Source organism: Metopolophium dirhodum, chromosome 2, assembly GCF_019925205.1.
Source record: "Metopolophium dirhodum isolate CAU chromosome 2, ASM1992520v1, whole genome shotgun sequence".
NCBI lineage: Eukaryota > Metazoa > Arthropoda > Insecta > Hemiptera > Aphididae > Metopolophium > Metopolophium dirhodum.
The window spans coordinates 43,494,157-43,518,188 of NC_083561.1; the positions used below are offsets into that span (position 1 = coordinate 43,494,157).

The 24,032-nt window shown below is 33.4% G+C and overlaps 1 protein-coding gene across 1 annotated transcript in view; it reads right to left on the reverse strand.

The window, feature by feature from the left end:
- Nucleotides 1-1,527: 1,527 nt before the first annotated feature.
- Nucleotides 1,528-24,032, reverse strand: part of LOC132939300 (uncharacterized) — a 102,280-nt gene continuing 79,775 nt past the window's right edge. Inside the window, exons 2-7 of the mRNA XM_061006391.1 lie at nucleotides 17,536-18,766; nucleotides 11,122-11,253; nucleotides 5,323-5,513; nucleotides 4,841-4,984; nucleotides 4,630-4,754; nucleotides 1,528-2,249 (exon numbers count right to left, since the gene is read on the reverse strand). Coding sequence (XP_060862374.1) covers nucleotides 2,137-2,249; nucleotides 4,630-4,754; nucleotides 4,841-4,984; nucleotides 5,323-5,513; nucleotides 11,122-11,253; nucleotides 17,536-18,766 — 1,936 coding nt within the window. The 3' untranslated portion in view covers nucleotides 1,528-2,136. The remainder of the gene's footprint in view (nucleotides 2,250-4,629; nucleotides 4,755-4,840; nucleotides 4,985-5,322; nucleotides 5,514-11,121; nucleotides 11,254-17,535; nucleotides 18,767-24,032) is intronic.

Below are 24,032 nucleotides of genomic sequence, written 5' to 3' on the forward strand. Positions count from 1 at the left end.
TCGTAATTGTTTCGATCCAACGTTGTTGAGTAATTGATTATTATGGGCATAAAAAACCTCGTTACCTACCTCTACCTACCGCGTATACCGATATTACAGTTATTAAATTATTCATACACCGTGTACAGTGTGCACATAATATATAATAATATTATGGGCAACCGTAATATAACATACTCGGATACTGGCGGTGTAATATTATTGTTGATATTATTATTGTTATTATAATACGGTATCGATGGCTTCGTCATTTTGATCTACAAATAACAGCATAATATTATCATGTCCAGATAATAATCCCATTAGCAATTATTATTGTTATAACGTGTTATTACTTATATTATTATTCGCTTGCACGACCTGCGCCGTGTCTGTCCCTCTCTCTCTCTCTCACTCTCTCTCTCGTGGGTAATTTTCTTTGTAATTTCCGATTCAGAGTTTTTCGCACAGGTCGCGATGTGGGTCAATAAATTATACGCAGATATACGCAGGTACCTGGTATATACCATACGATATTATTATATAGGTAAAGGTAAGGACTCTGATATTACGATACGTATACACATAATATTATCGTATCCGCCATTATAACGAAATATCGAACGCTAATTTAAAAAAAATATATATACATATTAGGTATGATAATATTATTATAATATGTGAACAAATATTATGTATAGTTACAAATAAGTAGGTGGGTATTGGTATATAATGTATAATAATATGATATAGCGCCGGTCATTATATTATGACGTGTGTTGACATATTATTATATTATATAAACCGATAAAAGTGGTATAGTATTATGTACCTTATATATTATAATATTATAATATTATGAAGCCGCATTGCACTCTTGTACCTATTATTTACACCGTTCAAAACATAATATAATAATAATACAATATTGCGTTTTTAGCTTATTATATATTATGTAGGTATACTGTATCCAACGTGGAGAATTAAACGCCCGACCAACTGTGAATAATGTGAATTTTCTTCAAATTAATATTAAAATATAATATCACTGCATTGGTACTAGTGTATTGTACATACTAGACAGGGTCTATGGAACATTTTTTTGAATAAAATAATAGAGCTAAGTAGGTAACAAATATTATTCTGACAATAATATACGACAGTCAACCATCACAACTATATAGGTACAGAGAAGTATCTAATTAAATAAAGTATCAACTATTGCCTATTGGTATCATTAATCATTCCGTACCGACGAATAATCTATTATATACATTTTTAACTAGATCTTCATAATTTCACAATATTATCATCATCGTTGCTGCATGATAAAATTATATATTTTTATCTTTCATACACGGTCGTTACAAAAGTGAGTACCTAAACATTATTTAGTCGTTCTCGTGAATTGACTCCGACTGTTTTCAGTATACAAATTATTATATATACCATCAGTATTCACCTAAACCATGTGAAATCTATAAGGATTTTAGTTACCGTGGATCCAATTATAAAACGAACAACATGTCTTAATTATAATAATATTAAACAATTTTATTAGACGATTTTCATATAAATGAAGATTGACGGGACGGATAAAGAGGAACGTACGTGGTGGTAATAGAAATAAAACAATAATTACAGAAATGGAAATGTATGAATTTGGATATGTGTCTAAACATTTAAATATTATCTCAAAATGTATACTAAAATTATCAATAAAATAAAAATAAAAAATAATAATAATAATAATAATAAAATAAACGATTACACAGAGTTCATCTAAAAATACACTAAATAATATTTATATATTATACTAAATATTATGTATATTATTATATACGGCACATTTTTTTAAATATATTTACAAAATAAATACATTTTTACATTTTTATCCTCATGCCTTCCGATTTGACCAAACATCATCATGTCATCATAGGTACGTACTAAGATGCGTCTTAAGGTGAACAGAATAAAATAAAATATAGTAGTGAATAATTTGAGCCTAATTATAACACGACGCTATTTTATCGACAGTTTTTAATTAGTTTTTTTAGCCTTTTTTAACACAAATGTTTAATACAATATTTTTATTTTTCTATATAATTTCTATATAATATAATATGATAATGTGACACGCGACAATCTTTTTTTCGCTCAAACGGCGTTGACGACGGGTAACGGTGGAATGACGGTGACCTTTGGTTTGATTAACATTTGCGCTTTCTTCAGAGTGTAATCCCATCCTCTCCAGCGGAACCACACGATACCTAAGACAACAAAGTAAGTCACATTATATTTCACGCACCTTGGTTTGTGGATTGTGCATAACTGTTATTATTATTATAAGTTTTTTTTTTTTTTTTCTGTTAATTATAAAGCTCCGCATAACGAGATATGGTCACACTCACTCGTACATTTACATTATATTACCGTTAACTATTATTACGAACGGCTATAACGTGCGCAGGAAAATAAGAACGCGCCATATTATATTATAATATTACACGAAATTTTATTTACAACAACTAGGAGGCACCCAAATTCCTATATTATTCGTTATTATTTTGCTGTCGATGTACGCGTAATTTTATTTTATTTTTTTTTTATCTGATCGAAATATATTTATAATAATCATATTATTATCTCTATAACGGTTATGATTAATAATTCCAGACCAGTGATTATACATTGGGTTGTCCGTATTGTGCGTGTGTGTGTGAACACTTAGCTAGGTACTTTCGTCGTAAATATTATATACTTTCTTAATTATTAACGAATATTATAAACTCTTATTATTGTGCATAGTTGGTTTTTTGACCGCATGTAGGAAATGGCTCTAATTAATCAAATTTCCACGCTTGTGAATCTCGACTGTACTAAAGTAAACAACCATCGTGTTGCAGTGTACCGGTATGTATAACGGTAAATGCAGTTTATCAGAACTATTATTGTTATTGTATAATTATTTTAAATTGGACGTATAATATTACGCGTATGCGCATTCTCCAAAGCACTTTAGACGGGACTGTAACGTAAAAATATAATAATTATGTGCACAACTATCCATTATTATTTATTGCGTCGGCACTCGGTAAACGTCGAGAAGATACTTCGGTGGCTCGGTCGGGTACACCTACTACTTAGAGCAGTGGTTCCCAACCTTTTTGAGACTATTACCCATAAGTCAGGTTAGATATTAACAAATACCCCTCCCTATCAAAAAAAAGTTGAGTAATAAAAAAAAATAATGATCATTTACATGAGTAAACTTAAAATGAGTACTTAAAATAAAAATAAATAATTTAACTTTTACCCCTCAAAAAATCGTGTTTTTACCCCTTAGGGGGTAAGTACCCCCAGGTTGGGAACCGCTGACTTAGAGGCATATCAACGGTAAAATTTATATTGTTCAAACATACAATATTGCTATATAACACTGCTAACAATGTATTGTGCGTTGGAAAAAGCAACCTGCTGCGGGTTTTCCACCGGTAAACGGTTTCGGTGAAAAAAATAATTTCAATTTTTTTTTAAACTGACCCCTTTCCTTTAATTTTCCTAACAAATCTAAGAATGTCATCTCCCCGTACGACGGTTCAAAGCCCGTTGACAATTTTTCGCAGCATCTGCAGCATACATTATGCCACTCGTTCACCCGAACCGTTTAATTTTAAAATACGGTCGAATCCGCTTTTCAAAGATTTCAAAGGTATATCAATCAGATCGCTTTATCCAAACTTCGTAATATCCGGACGACAAAAACATACTGCGCGCGTGAGATATAAAACCGACCGAGGCTGGCAATCGTTTTATCTGAAATATATCGTTATACATATTATGGCATCGGAATAAGCAGATTCTACTGTATTATCTATTTGCTCGCCGTCAAGGAAACCCTACACCGGATGCGCAGACCCCTACTTAGTGAGGAGGGGAGAGGGGATAGGGGGGCTAGGGACCCTCCATGTATCACTGTAATAACGTTTGGCTTATAATATAATCCGCTTATCACGATGCCATATTGTATAATCATATAAACGCAACTATGGTTAAAATTCTGGTGGGGCTAACAAAACTGTTTATTAAAAAATAACCCATAGGGGGCTTATATCTAAATCAATAAGGGATATTTGTGGGGGGCTAAATCTTAGTCAGGGGGGGGGGGGGCTTAGCTAGTTGCGCCAATGTGTGTAACGATTCCCAGTCGTGTCACCTACCTGTTCGGTTTTATAACTCACGCGCAGTATTTTTTGTCATCCGGAATCTAACGAAGTTTAGATATAACGATCTGATTCTCTAGGTCACTTGAAGATCGTTATAAGCTGATTCTACTGTGCATCAATCAACATTTAATAATTACTTATAGACTTATGATATAATTTATTTATAATCTTAAAAAAATAATTGAATATAATATGAAAGCGATTTAGCAATAAAAAAACTGAATTTAAAATTAAGAAGTATAGTTAAGAAATATAGTTGAGAAAAACTGCAAGTACCCCCCATCTGAATTTAAATAATGAAGTGCTTTAACTTATAGTTTTGATCGTTTTAAAGAGATATTTTTAAATCGACGTAATGTTATTCTAGCAACGTTGGCTCGTGGCTATTAAGCTGCCTATATCTTCCCCTTTTTTTTTTCTTTACCTTGTCTGGCTGTTAAATCTTGCGGATCATTTAAATACAATCCGTTGAGTCCTCTTCCACACGACTTCCACCACCAGCCTCCTTTTAACATCGACGCGCAGTTCAAGCTCGATCTATCGTTGTCTCTGTGGAGAAATAAATTAACAAAATAAAACGTGGTCGGGTATTTGGTAATACAGATGATTAATAACAATATTATGTAGTCACAAACCTGTTGTACGTAGAGAATGGACTGTTGTTGCTTCCGTACCACGGGTCATTCAGTGAATCTCCGGCGTTGCCCTCATATCCATCAATCTCTAACTTGTAGTATTCGGATTCCGAGTAAATTTTGAAATGCGAATATTGAGCGTACCTATGTATAAACAAAAAAAAAAAACCGGAAGACATTAATCTAACACACGATACAACTAACCGATTGGAATTTAATATTCAAAATATTTATAATTACGTGTACCAAAATATTACATAATTTAAAACAAAAACATCCGATTAATTTGCAAATTTTTTGCATCCGACGATATTTATAATTTATTTAACGGTGTTTTATGTAAATATACATTTATATTTATTATTTTACTAAAAATTGATGGTTCGTAGTTAATAGTAGAACATGATGTCGCGCAATGGTCTTTAAGCGCTAGTACAATAAGCTGGTTTAAGCTTAAGGTTTCTAAAATAAAATTATATTACCTTCTATTTCCTTCGAAATCTTCCAACTCGATTCTTAGCATATATTCATCGTTACTGGTCAGCATGTAAATGTTTTCATTTCCCATCCAAAATTCTTTAGTGGGGTCACCAAATCCATTTTTATAATCGGTCCAATCTCTATTGAAATTCTCACGTATTGGATCACCAATATCATCTCTTCTTTGTATGACCTACAATGTAAGTATAAATATAAAGTAATGTAATCGTTATTGAATAAATAATATAAGCTAATGACTGCGTACAAATGTACTATAAAATAGTTGGCATTAAAAATATAATACCTATAAATATATATATTATATATTCATGTGAATAATAATAATACATAATATTATTTTATTACAAATAACACCGTATTGTAGTGTAAATTATCATTATTCAAACCAAAACTCCGTTAACAAAGCACATTTGTAGCCTGTAGGTATGAATCATGATAGTATATAACATAATATGGCTATATAAATATTATAATATTTTTCAATAAATAAATTTGAATGTTATTTAGACTTATAATACACTGCAGTTCATATGTGTCGAACGGCTCGATTTTAGTGCCACTTGTAAAATAAAAAGAAATAATAAAGTTCGGACATATTTTACTTTTTTGATTTTTAATGGTAATTGAAATGAAAAAAGTCTAAATTTTGAGCACTTCAAGAATTTGTGTTAAATAGAAAAATAATACAAATGTAACTCAACAACGATGAGTAGGTAGGTAATTTAGCTAGCTTTAATATAAAATATTAATGAAAGAGATTTGATATCACACCCAAGCAGTATAACTACTTGAATCCATAAAAACGTCGGCATGAACAGTCCCAACATTTCTATTTTTTAACTTTTCTCCTAAACTATGTTAGAAAAACATCAAAAAACGCCCAATACAATTTGTTTTAATTTTTTTTAATGTTCTGTAGTGAAATAACTATTAAAGATAAAGTTCTGGAAATTTTCACTGCACTTCTCCTGACCAATGTGAATCTAACAAGACCCCAAACAACGAAATCCGCTCTTCGGTTTCGGAGATCTATCTCACTAAATGAAAATGATTTTTTGTGGGGCTGTTCACACCGACATTTTTCTGGATTCAAATCGTTATACCGCTTAGGTATGATATAAGTTAATGAATTTCTAAAAATTAAAAATCAAGAAAGTTTACATGCCGATCACTGACTTGGCAAGAGTTTTTTTTTTTTTTATATACGAATCATTAGAAAACAGAATATGATTGTTTAAAAAACCATTAACACGTAAAAGCATCAGCACAATAATATTTAAAATTTTAAATGTTTATATTTCCTGACTTTGTAGTTGTAACTAACAACCATATTATTATAATATTATGGTCGTCGTCTGGTTGCAGACCGTTCTTGAGATGTCTCGAGGTTCTGGACAAAATTCATGGTTGTTATTAATTCGTAGATTTCGTAGTGTTCTATAATTTACGATTTTGCAGTACTGCAGTATAATTCCAACGTGTCAGATGTTTGACGTTAATTTTATAATTGGTTGTTTATAGCGTGCGATAGAACTCGAGCATTCACGCGAATGCTACGCAATAACATAAATTGCATATTATACGACCAATATAATACGGGCCAGATGAGCGTTCATTGGCTGTGAGCATTTGACGCGTGAACTGATTTATTATACTTTCTCGATTATATATTATTTATACACACTTTGAAGTAAAAAAAAAAAAACAAAATGTTCGAATACAGATTTTGATTTATTACACTCTATATCTGCATAGGTTGTACACTACTATGCGGTCTGCAACAGTGTACACCATATTATATTATTATTATTCGTCGTGCCGGTGCATAATATAAATAAGGAAAAAAAAACAATTCACCCCGCTACGCTTATTTCGACGATTATTCATAAACAATTATAAACCTATTTGATATGTATAGCGCGTGGACCGCAATTCGATTTTCCGAAGAAATTACAAACGCTTTTAGAAAAAAAAAAAAAAAAACTGTTATTTCATCCACACAACATAAATTTTTATTATAATAACTCGTATAATACGATATGCGCGTATGCACGAAAATAGGTGAAATATGCAAGGCGATTGTGTAGCGCATATATGGTAATTATATTGTATATTATGTAGGTACGCGAAATTAAATTAGCTGTAATTTGTCGGACATAGCATGGAACTATAATATAATGATAATAATAATAATAATAATATAATGTAATCAGATTTACGATGTATTATTACCCGCTAAATAAATTATTCCGATAAATAAAATATGTATAATTACGCGCACATATCATGAATAATATGTATAATATTACATCGCGCCCTGTTGCCAATGTCATTAATATTATAATTTATAATGATTGATATTACACCGTGAGCACGTATTGCACTACAGCTTGCGCACAATACAGGGTGATTATTTCGTCACTAAACAGCCGTTTTGTCGGTAAATTTATGTGATTTTGAAAATGTTTTTCTTGCATAATTCGAAGGCATGACATTACACGTTTTTAAAATGAAAATTATACCGTTATGTTTAAGTGTTTTATCATAGTTACAAATATTTAAACTGTAGACGATGAGCGGAGTGGAACACTGACACAGGGCTTCTCCGAAAAATATTGATGTATTATTATATTATTATTATTATAGGTAATCCGCTAATTTGCGATGTAAATTACTTATGATCGTTATAACTTGGATTAAGATGTTTATGACATTAATACTCTAAAAAAAAAAATTTAAAAATAAAAATATCGAGTCTCAGAAAAATACAATTCGTTTCGAGATTTTCAATAAAAAACGTCTGTCGACGTTTTAAAATTAAAAACTCGTATTTCGTTTTTAAACTCGTTTAGAGGAAAAAAAACTATATCAATTTACCGACAAAAAGCTGTTGTACAGTTGTGGAATAATCACCTATGGTGAGACAAAGGGTGTACCCACAGCATTTGTGCAGACCACCGTGAGGACGACCCATTATTGGCCGTTATACCGATCTGTCGGTGCACATTATATGCCATAATAATTAACCATAGTTGCTATTGTACTGATTTTAAGTTTGATTTTTACAGATCATAAGTCTCGGAAAAGTATTTCGCTTCGAAATGGTAAATAATAAACGTCTGCCGTCGTTTTAAAATCAAATCGTATTTCGTTTTTAAACTCGTTTGGAGTAAAAAAAAAAAAAAAAACAATATATATTTACCGACGAAAAGCTGTTGTTAATAGTGGTGGAATAATCACCTAGGGACAAAGGTACCCACATCGACCCATCGGCCACTATTATACCGATCTGTCCGTCTTCGTTTGCGCTCAAATAAATGATGACAACAACAACAACAACAGCATAGTACGAAGAGCGTCGTTAGACTTCGCGTCCGTGACCGCCGCCGCGGTCTCTTACCGCAAATGGCCATACGACGACGGCGACGACGAGACGCGAAGGTTGTCTTTTGTCTGCCGTTATCGAGCGCTGGTTATTGTCTCACGTCGTAGATTAGGGATAATTATGGAGTAATTAAATGGCGAATAAAAAAAATACGAAACCGACTACTGCGACCGTATATCGTAGTGGGTACAGCTGTGGGTACCGTATTATAATACCCATCTATATCATTATATTCGCACAGCGAGCCGTTCAAAATGTGCCTGCCCATAATATGGCCGCCACGGCAAGGTCTCCGGCGTTGAAGCGGCCGTACAATACATAATAACGATATACGTATAATAAACGGTGGCGAAAAGCACAATAGCAGTCGTATTATTATGCATTGTATTATATCACAGAGGTAGTTGCGGTGCGTCACGCCGCCGCCGCCGTCGATCTACATATTATTTTGTTTCGTTTTTCTTTCGGTTTTTTTTTTTTTGTTGTTCAACTCGACGCGCGCGCGGTGTACACCCGGCACAACTTTCACACTTTGTGCATTACATACTATTACGAGTGAGCTGACCGATGAGGCCTTGGACGACCACGACGACGGCTAAATGATATTATTATAACAATCGTGTTCGCGTTTCATCAAAAGTCCCCAAACGGAGATTTTCGCTCGTGGCCGGCGCGTTACATCATTCCGTCGGATATACCTGCCGTCGAGGTTGTCCGAAAAATGATTATAATGAGAAAATAATATTATTATCATACGCGAGAGTGTGTCGTCCGCCGTACAGACGAAGGTAGGTACCCGTACGACTGCAGCTATTATTACCTATGCACGTCACGGTTCAAGACCTCTACGGGACAACACTGTCACAATGCTCAAAATGTATAGAAGCTTTGAGAATAAACGTTTTGAAGTCGAAAACTAAGATAAAGTGTTCCGGCTGCTAAACATTACGGCTGCAATATCATTAATTATAAAATGCAATACTGCCACGACACGAAATATTGCTGTTTTCCACTCGACGCGTATCACACGAAAATGAGTTTTTATTTAGAGCAAAAACGCCTCGATTCGAAATAAGGCTGCATTCTTGAACCTCGACTCCGGTGATGCGAATATCATCGGATACGTTTAAATAACATAATTTACTGCCGTATTATATTATATAGAGTAAACAATATGGCTCTGTTGCTTTAGAAATTATTTGAAAAATGAACAACTCAATACTGGCACATCTTTTTGGCGGCAAAATTTAAAAATTATAGTGTAGGCGTGTGCCGCTGTTGCGTTGATTAGAACTAATTTCGTTACTGCTCTAGAGTAGTCGTAACTCAGAGTTAATTAACGTTGAGTTGTGACAGTCTTGTTCTATATACAGGTGGTGTGAGGGGTGAGCATCCGAGTTGGGTCCCGAATTAATAATTGCTAATCTAGTCGGGTCCGGGATTATTTAAGGTAATACACTAGTTGGGTCCTGGTTTTTTCAGGTATCACACTAGTTGGGTCCCGAGATATTTTAGGTATTTCACTATAGTTGGGTGCCTAATATTTTTTAGTGAGAACTATACTACACTAACATTATTCTTCCTATTTTAACAGACTCAGGCCTGTCTATGATATATTTAAAATGTAAACGAAAGGTATGGTTAAAAAAAATTTTAAACCATTTTTTTTTTTTTTTGGGCAGGTTCTTTGCCATCAAAAATATAGGACAATTCCAAGAAAAAATGTTAAACATTATAAAAATCAAAATATATAAAAATATATACATATTAGGAGGTAGGTTACCCATTATATTATACGAATAAAAACAAAATATGTTTGAAAAAATCACTTTTGTGTTGGTGAAAATATATATGACATTAATTTTGGACATTGTACCCACATTTGTACTATATATAATATATATTATATCCTAATTAGTAAAATTCAAATAATTTAGATTTTTATTAGCATAAAGAAACTAAAAAAAGAAACTGTAAGAAAATAACAATTTTAAACATATCTTTGGTTTGAATAGACTTCTGAGTCTGTTAAAATGCCAGTATAGTGTAGTACTGACCAAAAAATATTAGGGACCCTGCAACTCGGATGCGCCGGGTGCGAGTTGTACTCTATCGTTATCAGTATCTTATCACTATGCCGCCGCCGCCGTAATATTGTTATGCGCGACAATATTATCATACCATAAACGGTATAATACGGTACAATAAGGCGTCGGTGTACGGCAACAACGATGCACGCTCATCGTGCGCTATTGTAATGACTATTGTTGCGTGCTGTTGTTGTTATTGTTTACGTTGTGCACGTGTTTCGTTTCGTTAATGGATCGAATGATTATAATAATATTATTATTATCACGGTGTATAATATGCACGCCCTTTGCGTGTCAAGACTTACCGTCCAACCTCCGTCCGCAATCTCCTGTTCGCAGAACACCTTCAGGTACCAGTAGGCCGTACCCCTGATTTGCAAATAATACACGCCGGATTGCTTCATGCCCGCGTTCAAAAGGTCCAGACACGAAAATCCCTGGGAAACAAAAAAAAACAGAAATAATTAATGGTTGCTCGTAAAATCCCGTTTGGCCGGTAATAACCACAAAATGTCGCCACAAAATGTCAAATCCCTACTTTTCTTTTCAACATACACAGACGCATCATTCATCCGTACGATTTTAGACAATGAGATCGACCGTCCCGATCTACCGGAACAAATTGCTTGCCAACTTCTGATACGACATACGAAGTCTCGATTATTTTTTTACCGATTAAAGCAAGAATAATTTCGTCAAACACGGCCCAATTATAACCGTATATGCTCAAATTTCGATTTTTTTCCTACGATAATGTTAACATATCCAAGATTTATACTTTCCAACCACTAACTTTAATTCGTATACTGTATTTCTTTGATCTATTACTAAATCGTTATAAAATATATCTTTATCGTAACATATCGTACCATTGATTATAAATACTATAATCAATGATCGTACATAAATATCCTCCTATACCTACCTGCACTCTTATATTATATTGTTAACTTGTACGCACGCTGTAATTTTTATTGTTCTATGTTTGTGTATTTGTGTACCCCATTACCCCCTTCGAGGGTGTCACTTAATAAATAAAAAAAAAACATATTATACATAATACTATGCAATAAACATAAAAAATATATATATATATTATTGTATTATCAACCAACGAAACTCGATCGCAGCTTACGATCATTTTCATAATAATATGATATAATCGTATCGGACTTAAATCGTCGACTATGTACTTATAATATGTATATGGTATAGGTAATATCAATATAATCGGCATATACCATACTAATTATAAAACAAATACAATAATTATAGAGATTTATGAAACAACAAATTTAATTACTACTTTATACTCAACACAAAATTATGCAACACGATACTTATATAATGTTTCCTTATTTTTACAATACGATATGATTTTTTTTTTTTTTAAGTTATGTTAAAATACCGTTTGAAGTTGTGTTAATAGCACGCAAAGTTTTTTTTTTAAATTATAATCCTTAAAATGCACATGCAGCACTCGCATGATGAATATAAAAATCGTAATTATTTCTTGACAATTCGTAGGTACATATATAGTGGCGTGTTCAAGGAGAAAACGGTTCATTATTTTAAGAATATTATTGAGATACAACACATAATATGTGTACCAGCTCAAACGTCGTCCGCTCGACCTTACGCATATCATAATCTATCCGTTCAATATAATATAAGTCAACGTTTTATTTTCCGAGAGAGTTTACCTGTCAAATTAACATAATCCATTACATCGATCAATTAACCGATGCCTGGTAGATAATCGAAAATATTAGGTATTCGTCGTTACGCTATTATATGCGTATTATGTTACGGCGGTTATAAAATACTCGACGGCCAGCAAGCAGGCTGTATAATAATAATAATAATAATATTATTACGTCCATAATTCATAATATATATCATATCATATTATATTCTTTCACTATTGACTTTTGATCGGTTTCTCGTTAATATTTTAATATAAACAATGATATTTTTTATTTTTTATGCGATACACAGTCGCGCCGGTTTTCGATGCATATGCACCCATTCACGCCCTATACACGTATAGTAGCGATAAGTAGAGTAGTGGAGCGTGTGTGAATTTTTTTTTAGAACTATACATTATATTATTATTTTATACGAGAGAGACCTGCGAGTGTCGCAATGTCACGATATTCAGCCGTGTATAATATATTCCCGCGGTGGATCGGTCAACTGCAGCAGCAGCAGCAGCGGGAAAAAGCTTCGCCGACAGAAATATAAAAAATGTTATTACATCGCATACGTCCCATATGTATAGGCAGGTACGATAAAAAAAAAAAAGTCGAATGTAGTGCATTTTTAGCGACGCGGAATGGGTCATATCTGAGGCGATCTAAAACCCCGTTTTCTGCGATTGTGATCTGTACCTAACGCTCGATAACAGCTATGGTATATTATATTATATATATTGTAAGGTACCTATCAACGCGGCATAATATTGCACACCAATGCAAGTGCAAGTGCATTCAACACTGGTCGTGGGTATACACCGCGGTTTTGTCGTCTCGCGCCATTTTCAGCGCGCTCACCTGTTTGAATCGTGTTCTAATACTATGCACACGCCGTCGTCGCCATTATATTATTATTATTATTATTATTATTATTATTATTGTTATATAACTTCAGATGACCCGTCCCCCTTTTGGACGCATGTTATATGTATATTATGCGGTGTCGTATATACTAGTATGATATACCCATACGCGAGTTCACGGAATGGGAATCAGAGCAAATTCTAAGTCCGCGGCCTTCGGTGATTTCGTATTTACGCGCGTTCCCACGGCGCCCGTTTTCAATTATGCACACACGTGATATTGGAAATTATAAACTCTAATGATGTGTGTGTGTGTGTGCAGTACGTAGGTATATAATATAATAATAATTGTGAGTTTCTCACGGGCGGTTGAGTTTTGTTTTCCTTATAATATATTTTGTTTTTAAATATTAATTCGGCTCTTCAATGGCGAAAGCCGTTTCGAACGAGTCCTATCTAGTGTACAGGTGGTTGCGGTTTTCAACGTTTCGATTGTCTTTTGTCGCTATAGTAATGCTAGTGCAATGTATCTACAACACACGATATACACTGGAGGTATATATCCATTATATTTTGCACGTTCAACCTCCAAATGCCATCGACGACAACGAGGGGGATCAGGGACTTTGATATGGAAAAACTAACGAGCGCCGATTATTGAATACTACAATATCAATGATAAATTATGACAAAGTGCCGCCTACCAATATAATACACTGCAGGAAACGGCAAACGGTTTGTTGTTGTTTTTCCTTGAACGTACCTGCACATAGGTCAAGATAAAATTATTATTTCGCCGTTCTACGCGTTATTGTTTTTTTTTATTATTTTGCACCATTAAGTTTTAATGGTTAAAAAAACATATTTATGCAATTTGCCTCGGTTCATTGCGCGTTTTATTTAAATATCGTGACTCCCGTCCGACCATTATTTTGTTGGTTCTTATTATTGATTTGTATGATGGATATACCTAATATAAAAATTATTATTTTCTCGTAGATTTTTAAAAATGTCAATTTAAAACATATTATATAGGTAATGATAAAACATTCATTGATTATTTGTTTGAATACCAACATTGAAGAAATGCAAAATTTTATAATATGTAAATTGAGTTTAGAATAAATCGTAATTTTTTTATACGAAAATAATGAATGATTATCACGTATTTACGTCACACATTTTGTGAATTCTATAACGATCTCCTTAAATGGTCAAACATTTCAAACGCTTTTTATCAAATTAATATTGTTTAATAAATAATAATATTTACTATATATTATAGGATACACGTGGTAAAATAAAATATGTGAAATTATTAAAATCTAATAAAAACATTTTATAATTTAAAATGGTATATGGTATATCATCTACGTATATGTATAATTACAGTTTACAAGTATTTATTTCGTAAATAGGTACCTACTACCATTTATTATACCGTTGATGAAAATATGAAAATAAACCTATATTGGCCGGCAAATATGGTTTGAATTTATAGCGGTTATACCCAACTTAGAAAGTTAGAACTATATTTTTTTTCTACAATCAGATTATTAGCAAAATTATTTTGATCAATAATATTTTCACCAAGTAGCTCAAGGATCGTTTATAAGAATTAAAATACAATACAAGATTTAAGTCGGCACGTATCGCATATTCTCGTCCCTGTACTTGTTATTATTATGCGATTGTATAGTATTTTGATGTTAACAACAACATTGATCTAGTTTTGTCGGTGTCTTGTTACCGCAACAGGTAATAGTTTATAGCCGTTTGCCATTAATAATAATGGTACGCGTAGGTACAGAAAGTTTTTATTCGTTACCCCTAATTACGTTCACCCATACTTGTAGAAAACCTTATCGCCTGTAGTGTGCCTGTAATATTATTTAGGTAATTCAAATTTCAAACTCCAAGGTAACAATCGTTTGTCTATATTCGTGTTGGACCGCCGTTTTCCACTATACCTGCCTATATCTATAATAAGTCTCATCACTGTTAAAACGCCCCTGTCGGGTATAACAATATAATCCTCGATTTCCGCGTTGGGTTTTAGAAGCTCGCGGACAGCAAAAAAATTTAAAGCAACATATCGATACGACTCGGTTAGTCGTTGCACGAACACGGTTGAAAATCCGTCGATTTGGTAACACACCCGCTGCGTTATTTTTACGACGTATTATAATATTATCCGCTGGCTTATTTTAAAATAATAATTTTCTGCTTATTACTATATTATAATATACCTATAATATATATCGTATATGATATTGTATGCTGTGTACAGTGTACTCATACGCTTGATTATGTCGGACCCTTCTATACATGCGATCACGATACGCTAAAATTGACATAATTATAAATTTAATACGATTATGATTGCTTTATGTACATAGATAAACCTGTTCGATAAGCAACATTTAATGAATACAGACTTCGGTGACTTCTCGGCGAGAAACCTATTTTGCGGAAACCGTGTAAATTATAAGTTATAACGGTTGAAGGTTCACACGAAATGGTGTCATTAATGATCACTATTATTAGTTTATGAATTTCAAAAGAGTATAAAAAAAAAAAAATAAAACCACTCTTCAAGATTGAATAATAATAATAATAATAACTAATAACGTTATATGAATCACAGAAATCTTTCGCTTTTTAATTCCAAAAAAGTATATAATATATCTACGATTTACAAGTCTATAATAAGTAGGCATACGTGTAATTTGTATAGCTATATAATTTCACTCGAATAATACACCTACATTTATAATAATCTATTTGAAACTGTATATCCTAATCGGTTTTTTTTATTTAATGCGTGCGGCTTGTCAAAATCATTATCAATTAATCTGTGTAATTAATGTACGCCTTAATTTGAACCGTTTACAAAATAAAGAGCTGATATATACCTAATAAAAAGTTGAATGGTAGCTTGTGAGCCGAAGAAAATATTACCGACTGTCAAGCTAGTGAAATACATTATATTTAATACGCGTCCTGTTAAATTAAACGACGTTTGAAAAAACTACACGTCACTAAAATCAGATCTGAGATACAATAATACTCGCACGGTAACCTATAATTTAAATTCGTGTTAAAGTTTGAAAAGTCTTTTATGCAACAGCGGAGTGAACTTCAAACAACGGTTATTACATATTTTAATCTACCGGCAAATCTTTTATGCAACGTGCGACACACGCATTTTTAATGAGCAGCGTTAAAAAAACGGATTAAAATATCGTTTTCTCGTTTGATTCATTACCTACGTGTAGTTCGTATCGTATTACAATGAAATTACGTGCGCGTGTATTTAGTTCAATAAAATGTTATTTGTTTGACCGCTACACAAGTAGGAATACTTATCTGATGGTTTCCCTATATTATCAACTCAGTTCCGTATAATCATATATCTAGGCTAAATATTGATATATATATATAGGTACAACATAGGTATTAGGTACATAATTTTATAATAGTTAAATTAATAAGACTTCCCGCTTACACTAAGTCATGGCTAATTATTATTATTATTTTCAAAATTAGATATTATAATATTGTAGCCGTGGTTAGCCTATAAGTTATCAACAAAAATTTTAAAAATATTATTAAATGTGAACATAAAAATAATAAATACCTATTTAACAATTATTAAACTGTAAAGCGTATAGGTAATTTATAATGTTATATCGGTTATAATAGCTAATTAGACTGCCGTGACACTTGAAAGTTCCTATTAATAATTTGAACTAATATTATATTCTATTCGATGTTCTATTATTGAAACAATCTGGAAGTAGATTTTTCACATTTACCTATCCAGTTTGAACGAGAACTTTTGAATGTCCGAGTTCAGAGTTATTATATACTATAAATGGAACGTTTTGAAATTCGTGTCTTAGGCAAAGATAAAACCATTTGTCTTTTATCTAGATAGATTTCAAAATAAAAATGAAATATTTAATTGGGATTTAAGAACTCGACGAGTATTTGATTACTGCGTGTTCGAGTTATCATTAATCAGTTACCACGAACACTCAACCGGCAAAACCGAGTTCGATAAACATTATACAATATTATTGTATGTAAATATATATTATTATATAGTTGTTTTAAACGTTCGTCGCCTACCGCAATGTTACGAAAAATGAAAACTCACTTTGACTTCGCGGTTGAACTGCTCGGTCAAGAAACTGATGTTAGCCGGTGGCGGTTTGTTCTTGACGCTCGGGAACACCACTCCTCTGTTCTTCTGGGGCGCGTTCCTGGACGTCTGAAACGACAGTTGGACGTCCGGAGGCGTACCAGGCGTAGGACCACCGATACCGCTGATACCGCCGACACCACTGCTGACACTGGTAGGGGTAGTAAATGATACGGAGGAGGAAAGCGGAGTGGACTCGGATTGCAGCTGTTCGTCGTACCGGGAGTAATCGTCGATGGTCGGGTCCAGGCGCAGCATCTCGGCTGGCACAGGCCGCTGGGCCAACGTGACCACGTCATCCTCTTGTTTCTTCAGTCTGCGCTCCACTACGTCCAAGTTGGCGATGATCTTGTTGGTGTTCATGCGCAGGTCGTCGTGAATGTCGCTAATGGCCCGCTCCTGGCGTTGCGTCTGCGTCAGCAGCTCGTCAGACTTGGGCACCAGGTCATCCACCGAGCTCTTGGTGCCGACCACAACATTCCACACCTCGTCCATTTTCTCGCTGACGCTCAGTATCGGGTGCATCTGCCTGACCAGCTGGTCGATCTTGTTGCTCCGCTCCGGCGCTGACGCCGGTGTGGTAGTGGTCGTTTTGTTGCCCGACCGACTGCTACCGTGGTGGTGGTTGTGGTTGTTGTTATTGTTGTCCTGTTCAACGATGGCGCCGTGCACGTCCGACACCATGCTTATGATCTTGGTTAGCCCGTCCGATACCATGTTTATGTGGAACTGCAGCTTCCTGTCGATGTTGGCAGTGTTGCTTCGGATGTTGTCCATCTGCGTGTTGAGCAGCTTGGTCACGTCCAGGTGGTGGACGTTCACGGGCTTTTTTTCGCTCGCCTCGGCGTTGATATCGTCTGCGGGTGCCAGGAAGTTGTTGTCCAGCTGACTCTTTAGCCCGACCAACTTGGTGTCAATGTCACCCACTTTTCGGTCCAAAGTTGTCAGTCTGTTCTCGAGATGATGACCGAGGGTACCGGGTTCCTTTTGGAACAGCTTGGTGTCCAACGACCGCAGCTTGCCGATCACAGCTTCTGTCTTGTCGATGTTGTTTGTCACTCGCGAATCTAGTTGTTCTACTCGGCGCATGAGGTGTTCGACAGCTTTGTCCAAGTTTTCTATTCTCTGGAGTTTCGTCTCCAATGTGGAAACGATCACTTCAAACACGTTGAACAAGTATTGTTCCCTGAAACGAAATAATGAATTAATAACACACACGTAAATGTTATTAAAAGAAACTATAAACAAAAATCAGTCTATTGCAAGTTTGCAATTCAATATTTAGTTAAATAATTATATACACAAACAATAAATCTTAACTAAAGTTTGATACCCTCACTGTAAAACGAGCTATACAATTGTCATTACCGAATTATCATATGACATTATGTCCATAAAATGTTGGTACTTTTTAAATGTACTTATGCATGATATATATTATTAATTATTATATACAGGTACGTCATGAATTGATGATATTAAAAAAATTGTCGAATATAATAATATATATAGGTGTATTGATTAAAGACAAAAACTCGTATTTATTTTTATGGCGATTTGGTCAAATATAAAATATAAAATATTTCGAATCATATGAATTAGTATACGCACAACAGATTTAAAAATATTTTTAAAAGAGAAAATCTCCTTGACACCCAATGGTTCTAGAATAAAAAAAAAGGTCATTGTATGCCGAGACCTATCGACACCGTAGTACTGACACGTACGTTTGACAATTACACAACACAAATATAGACGTACATTGTGATACCAAAACTGTTTTCGCGTGTGGTTTCCATACGAGGAATAACCCAATTTGTGAAGCCTACTATATAAAACGTAGGTATATACCCTTTGATACGATCACGACACACTTACACACACACACACACACACACTCACTCTCGTGTCCAGTTTATATATATTTATTATTCACATTACACAAACACACTGAAATATTAGTATTATAGTATTGTATATCGATCTTCGGTGCACGCACGGACTGTGTTATGAATGGACGAGCATGGCAGCGGTATATGTATACATAGTAAACCAGTTTTTAATTCGTTACAGTATATTCCACGAGTTAGATAACACGACGACGATTGCACTCGTGCACTTTTTACGACCTGCTGTGATATAATGCGATTTACGCCGTCTTCGGAACCGCGTAAGTCTATATACGAGAGTACAAAACGTTTCATTAGACCGAAAAATGTGATCAATCTTAAAATTATGGAACTGTCTCGATCGTTTCATTGACGTTGAAAGATTAAATAAATTATCTGGACGAAAGCACCTAACGTGAATATTACAGTCATGTTTTTTACTCGCGTTATTTATAATATTTTGTTTAACTGAGTGAAAACATTAATACATTGCGTAAATAGATTTCCTCACGTTTCCATGCTGTTGATATTTTAGATGAACGTGAAATGTGATTGAAACCATAATCATTTGTTGATAAAATTACATCCATCAATCACAAAGAAAACTGTTTTATACATTTACCAGCACAAGAGAATAGTATATTATAATAAATACATTGTAAACTCCATATTGAAATAATTTAACAAGAATATTTTGATTAAAAGTATTATATTACAAATTACAATATACAACTAATGTAATTTCTGGAGTATAAAATTGTCACCGTACCTTAAAAAAAGAAAGTTTGCCGAGTAACAAAAGAGAAAATTATAGCTATGAAATGATTTATAATTTTTAAAAATATTGGTCATTGTTCTATTATTATTTGAGGGACATTTTTAAACTTTTAAAAACCAGTGATTTAAATTCATCAACTTTATTGACGTGTTGGTTTATCGTGTTGATATTTCTTTTTATTCTGCGTACTTAATTACATTGTTTCAATTATTTTTCATGCAACGAACATCATTAACAATACTCAAGTTTATAGGTACGGGCAAATTAAATTAAATTACATAACGTCTGGATCAATAATATTCTAGCAGCCTATAATATTCGTTCAATTGTTACGTTTGATTGTTTTCAAGTACAATAAATTCCTACAACTTGCGGCATTGGAGTAAAAAATAATTCGTTAACATGTTGTACTATATTCCACACGCATTTATGGTCTGTGATTCGTGTAATGCGTTTCACATGTTTCTAACGGCTCCAGTAGGACGTGTTCGATTAAAATGCTTATGGGTATATTATTATATGGCGAGTTTCTAATATCGCGGTTAGAAGATTCTGAATTTTTGAAACAAAATAACACGCACTGTTTAATTTCGTCGCGCCCCACACGTATAGATATTGTATATTATTCGAACGCCCCTCAAGGAGGTGGATCTTTTATATTATATATTTTAGTTTTTTGTTTGTCGGCAGTTTTCCAACTATTTCTAATCTATTTTTGCAGAGATCGTCATCTTAGTATAGTTATACTTTAGTAGATACATTATAAATGTGCAGTAATAGTGTAAACTGTGTTATTGAAAAATTACTCTCTAAGTCGTATTATGGCGTACTCCATTAGACTCGTCGAGTTTGAATTTCCACAACGCCATTCCGCCTAGTAAAACAAATCATAATATGCACATTATCATCATTCATCCGTCGACTTTCTTAGCCCGCGTCCGTCGTCCACTGCGTCTGCAGCAGTTCGTATAATCCGACCAATCCCGATTTCATCCGGAAATACAGTATTCACGTATATATATGTAAAGAAACAAACGTGTATAATATAATATAGGTAGTTTATCTGAATTCGTATCTGGCACGCACTTTACTACTTTAATACACGTAGGTACCTATATTATATATACTGCCTATGTACACGTTATATGGGCGTTGGTATACGTTATGTTATATCGTCGCCGCCGAACATCTAAAGACTAAAACGCACCAGAAACGTAGGCGAAGTCACCTATCCAGCGATGATGATAATAATAATAATAACATAGGTACGCACGTGAGACCGCCGCAATTATAGCACGTGGTGCGGCGGCGTCGTCGTCGTCGTCGTCGCGGCAGGTGACCAGCGCGTTAAAGTCTCCCGGTGGACGCGCGCGCGTGTGCGGTAGATTTCGGCGAAAGAGTTCGGACCGGATGGCATAATGGCTCGCAAAACTGGTCTCTCCTCGGGGCGCACAGTCGTATGGTATAATAATAATAATAATAATAATACATACCTCCACCCGTGTATAATAATAATAATAATAATACGCAGCCCGCGATGGTCGGACCGCGATAAGCCGCGCGAGATACTTTGCGTGCTGCAGCGCACGCTGAATATCGTAACGGATAGGTATATTATATATACATTAGGTGTAGGTATATATTATTATATATTTATATTTAGGTGCATATAATATACTGAGGAAAAAATAATAATAAAATACTAATAATAATAAAACGATCGTAAATACGCGAAATCCGACCGCGACTCCACCCGAACTCGTTCCATTATCCACTATATAATATTATATATTATACTCTGATCGCGTGTGTTATTATAATATCTGATGCAATTAATCCGTGTTTACATTGTGATAAACGATAATATTGCTCGCAAATCGCCATATTATAAGAGCAGATAAAGTCGCGCGTGCTGCTGTGTTCGAAGAGTCACAACCATTATACCTAGCTATTATAATATATCGTCGCACTACTATTGTCTATACGTTTCATTTTTGTTATTTTTAAATGCAATAATATGCACGCAGTGACGTTTAATAATAGTAATAGCATATTATTATCCAAAAAAACATTTTAAAATTATACTATAGCAATATAGTTACATACGTTTTACATTTATTCTTCAAGCATTTCGATCAAATATCGAAGACTCGGAGTACATATTATATACTGTATACTGTATACAGTATTATAATCAATACTCTTACAGTTTATATTTATATACAGGCGATCGCACTTTAGTATACCGTGCAAGTCCACTACTGAGCATGGGAAAATCGTTTTTTTACGCGTTTGTGAGTATGTAATAATGTACAAAATTGAACAATAATTGAACATAATAAAGAATAACGTTTGTATTCAAATGGCAGTGCTGTAGTACCGCAGCTCGTCGCAGTGGCGTTTTCGGAGTTATTATAATTTATATATTATTATTTTCATTTTGAAAATATCGATTAACGCAGAGTGATGGAAATATATTATATTAAATAATATTATGTTCGTTTGAGTATTTAACCTCTACGGACCGTGCCACCGTACATCATAAATATTCCTTAACGAGTGCGGTTACGTGTGTATTGTGATACTTTATAGTTTTCTCCCAAGAAATTACTACCGACCATATATTATACAGTTTACATCGTATTTTTATTTCATGAGAATAACGATAGCCGACTTTCGTTCAACTATCATCTGAACCATTTTTTTTTAACTTTTACCTCGATACATTTATTATTGTTAATATATATTATATATATATCTATTATGGTATGAAACGATATATTTCTATAATGGATTAGACGTTTTAATTTTAATTTTATAAAAATGACTATAAGGCACTTACTAATACTTTTTTTGTTACTTTATACCATCACGTAGGCACCTACTATGGTTTTAAATATTATTAAAATATTATGATATATGACGCTATTGTTTTCTATGTATCCTATAAATATATTATAATATTTTTTTAGGTACGACGGGGGCATAAACAATTAGATGACTATTTTTTTTTTCAAAATATGTATATAGCTGTGTTGTGTGTAATATGTCAGTATAATAATGTAAAGATACATATAATTTCCATACACATATGCGTGTTTGATTATTGAAACGCATTGTAACAACGTGTGAAATAATCCAGGATATTTTATTTAAATCGTATACCCACGATATTTTACGAAATCCAAATGTATAATCATACTTTAAACATGAATCGACTGGAAAAATTAATTTCCAGACGTTAATAATACCTGTTGTCCAGATTAATTGTCTTTAAAATAGTAAATAGTATATAAGGGTTTTATTAGTACCAACTATCATATTACACGGCAACAGTAATTTTACTATTTTAGTTTTATAAAACATATTGAATACATCAGATGATAAAAAATTAAGATTGAACTGTTTGTGGAATATGTACTTGAATAAATTTAAAAATTGTGTCATCATAGGTATTAAATATTATTGCTACATAATCTCGATGTCTAAGCAATATAACAGTCAATGTAAAATGTATACCAATTCAACCAATCGCTCCAAGTGAAGTATATAATGCTAAAAAAAATCATATACTTGTTAAGTAAAAACACTTACCAATATACCTATATAATATATATATATATATTTGTGCAATTAAATATTTGTTTAGTTATTTTAATCCTTTGCATTAAATAAAATTTCCAAGACATGTTAACCTTAATATCTTTAAGAGAAAATTGTGTGTACGCCCATGTGCGTTATTTAACATTTTTAATACAGCAATTATTATTAAACAAAATAATCAA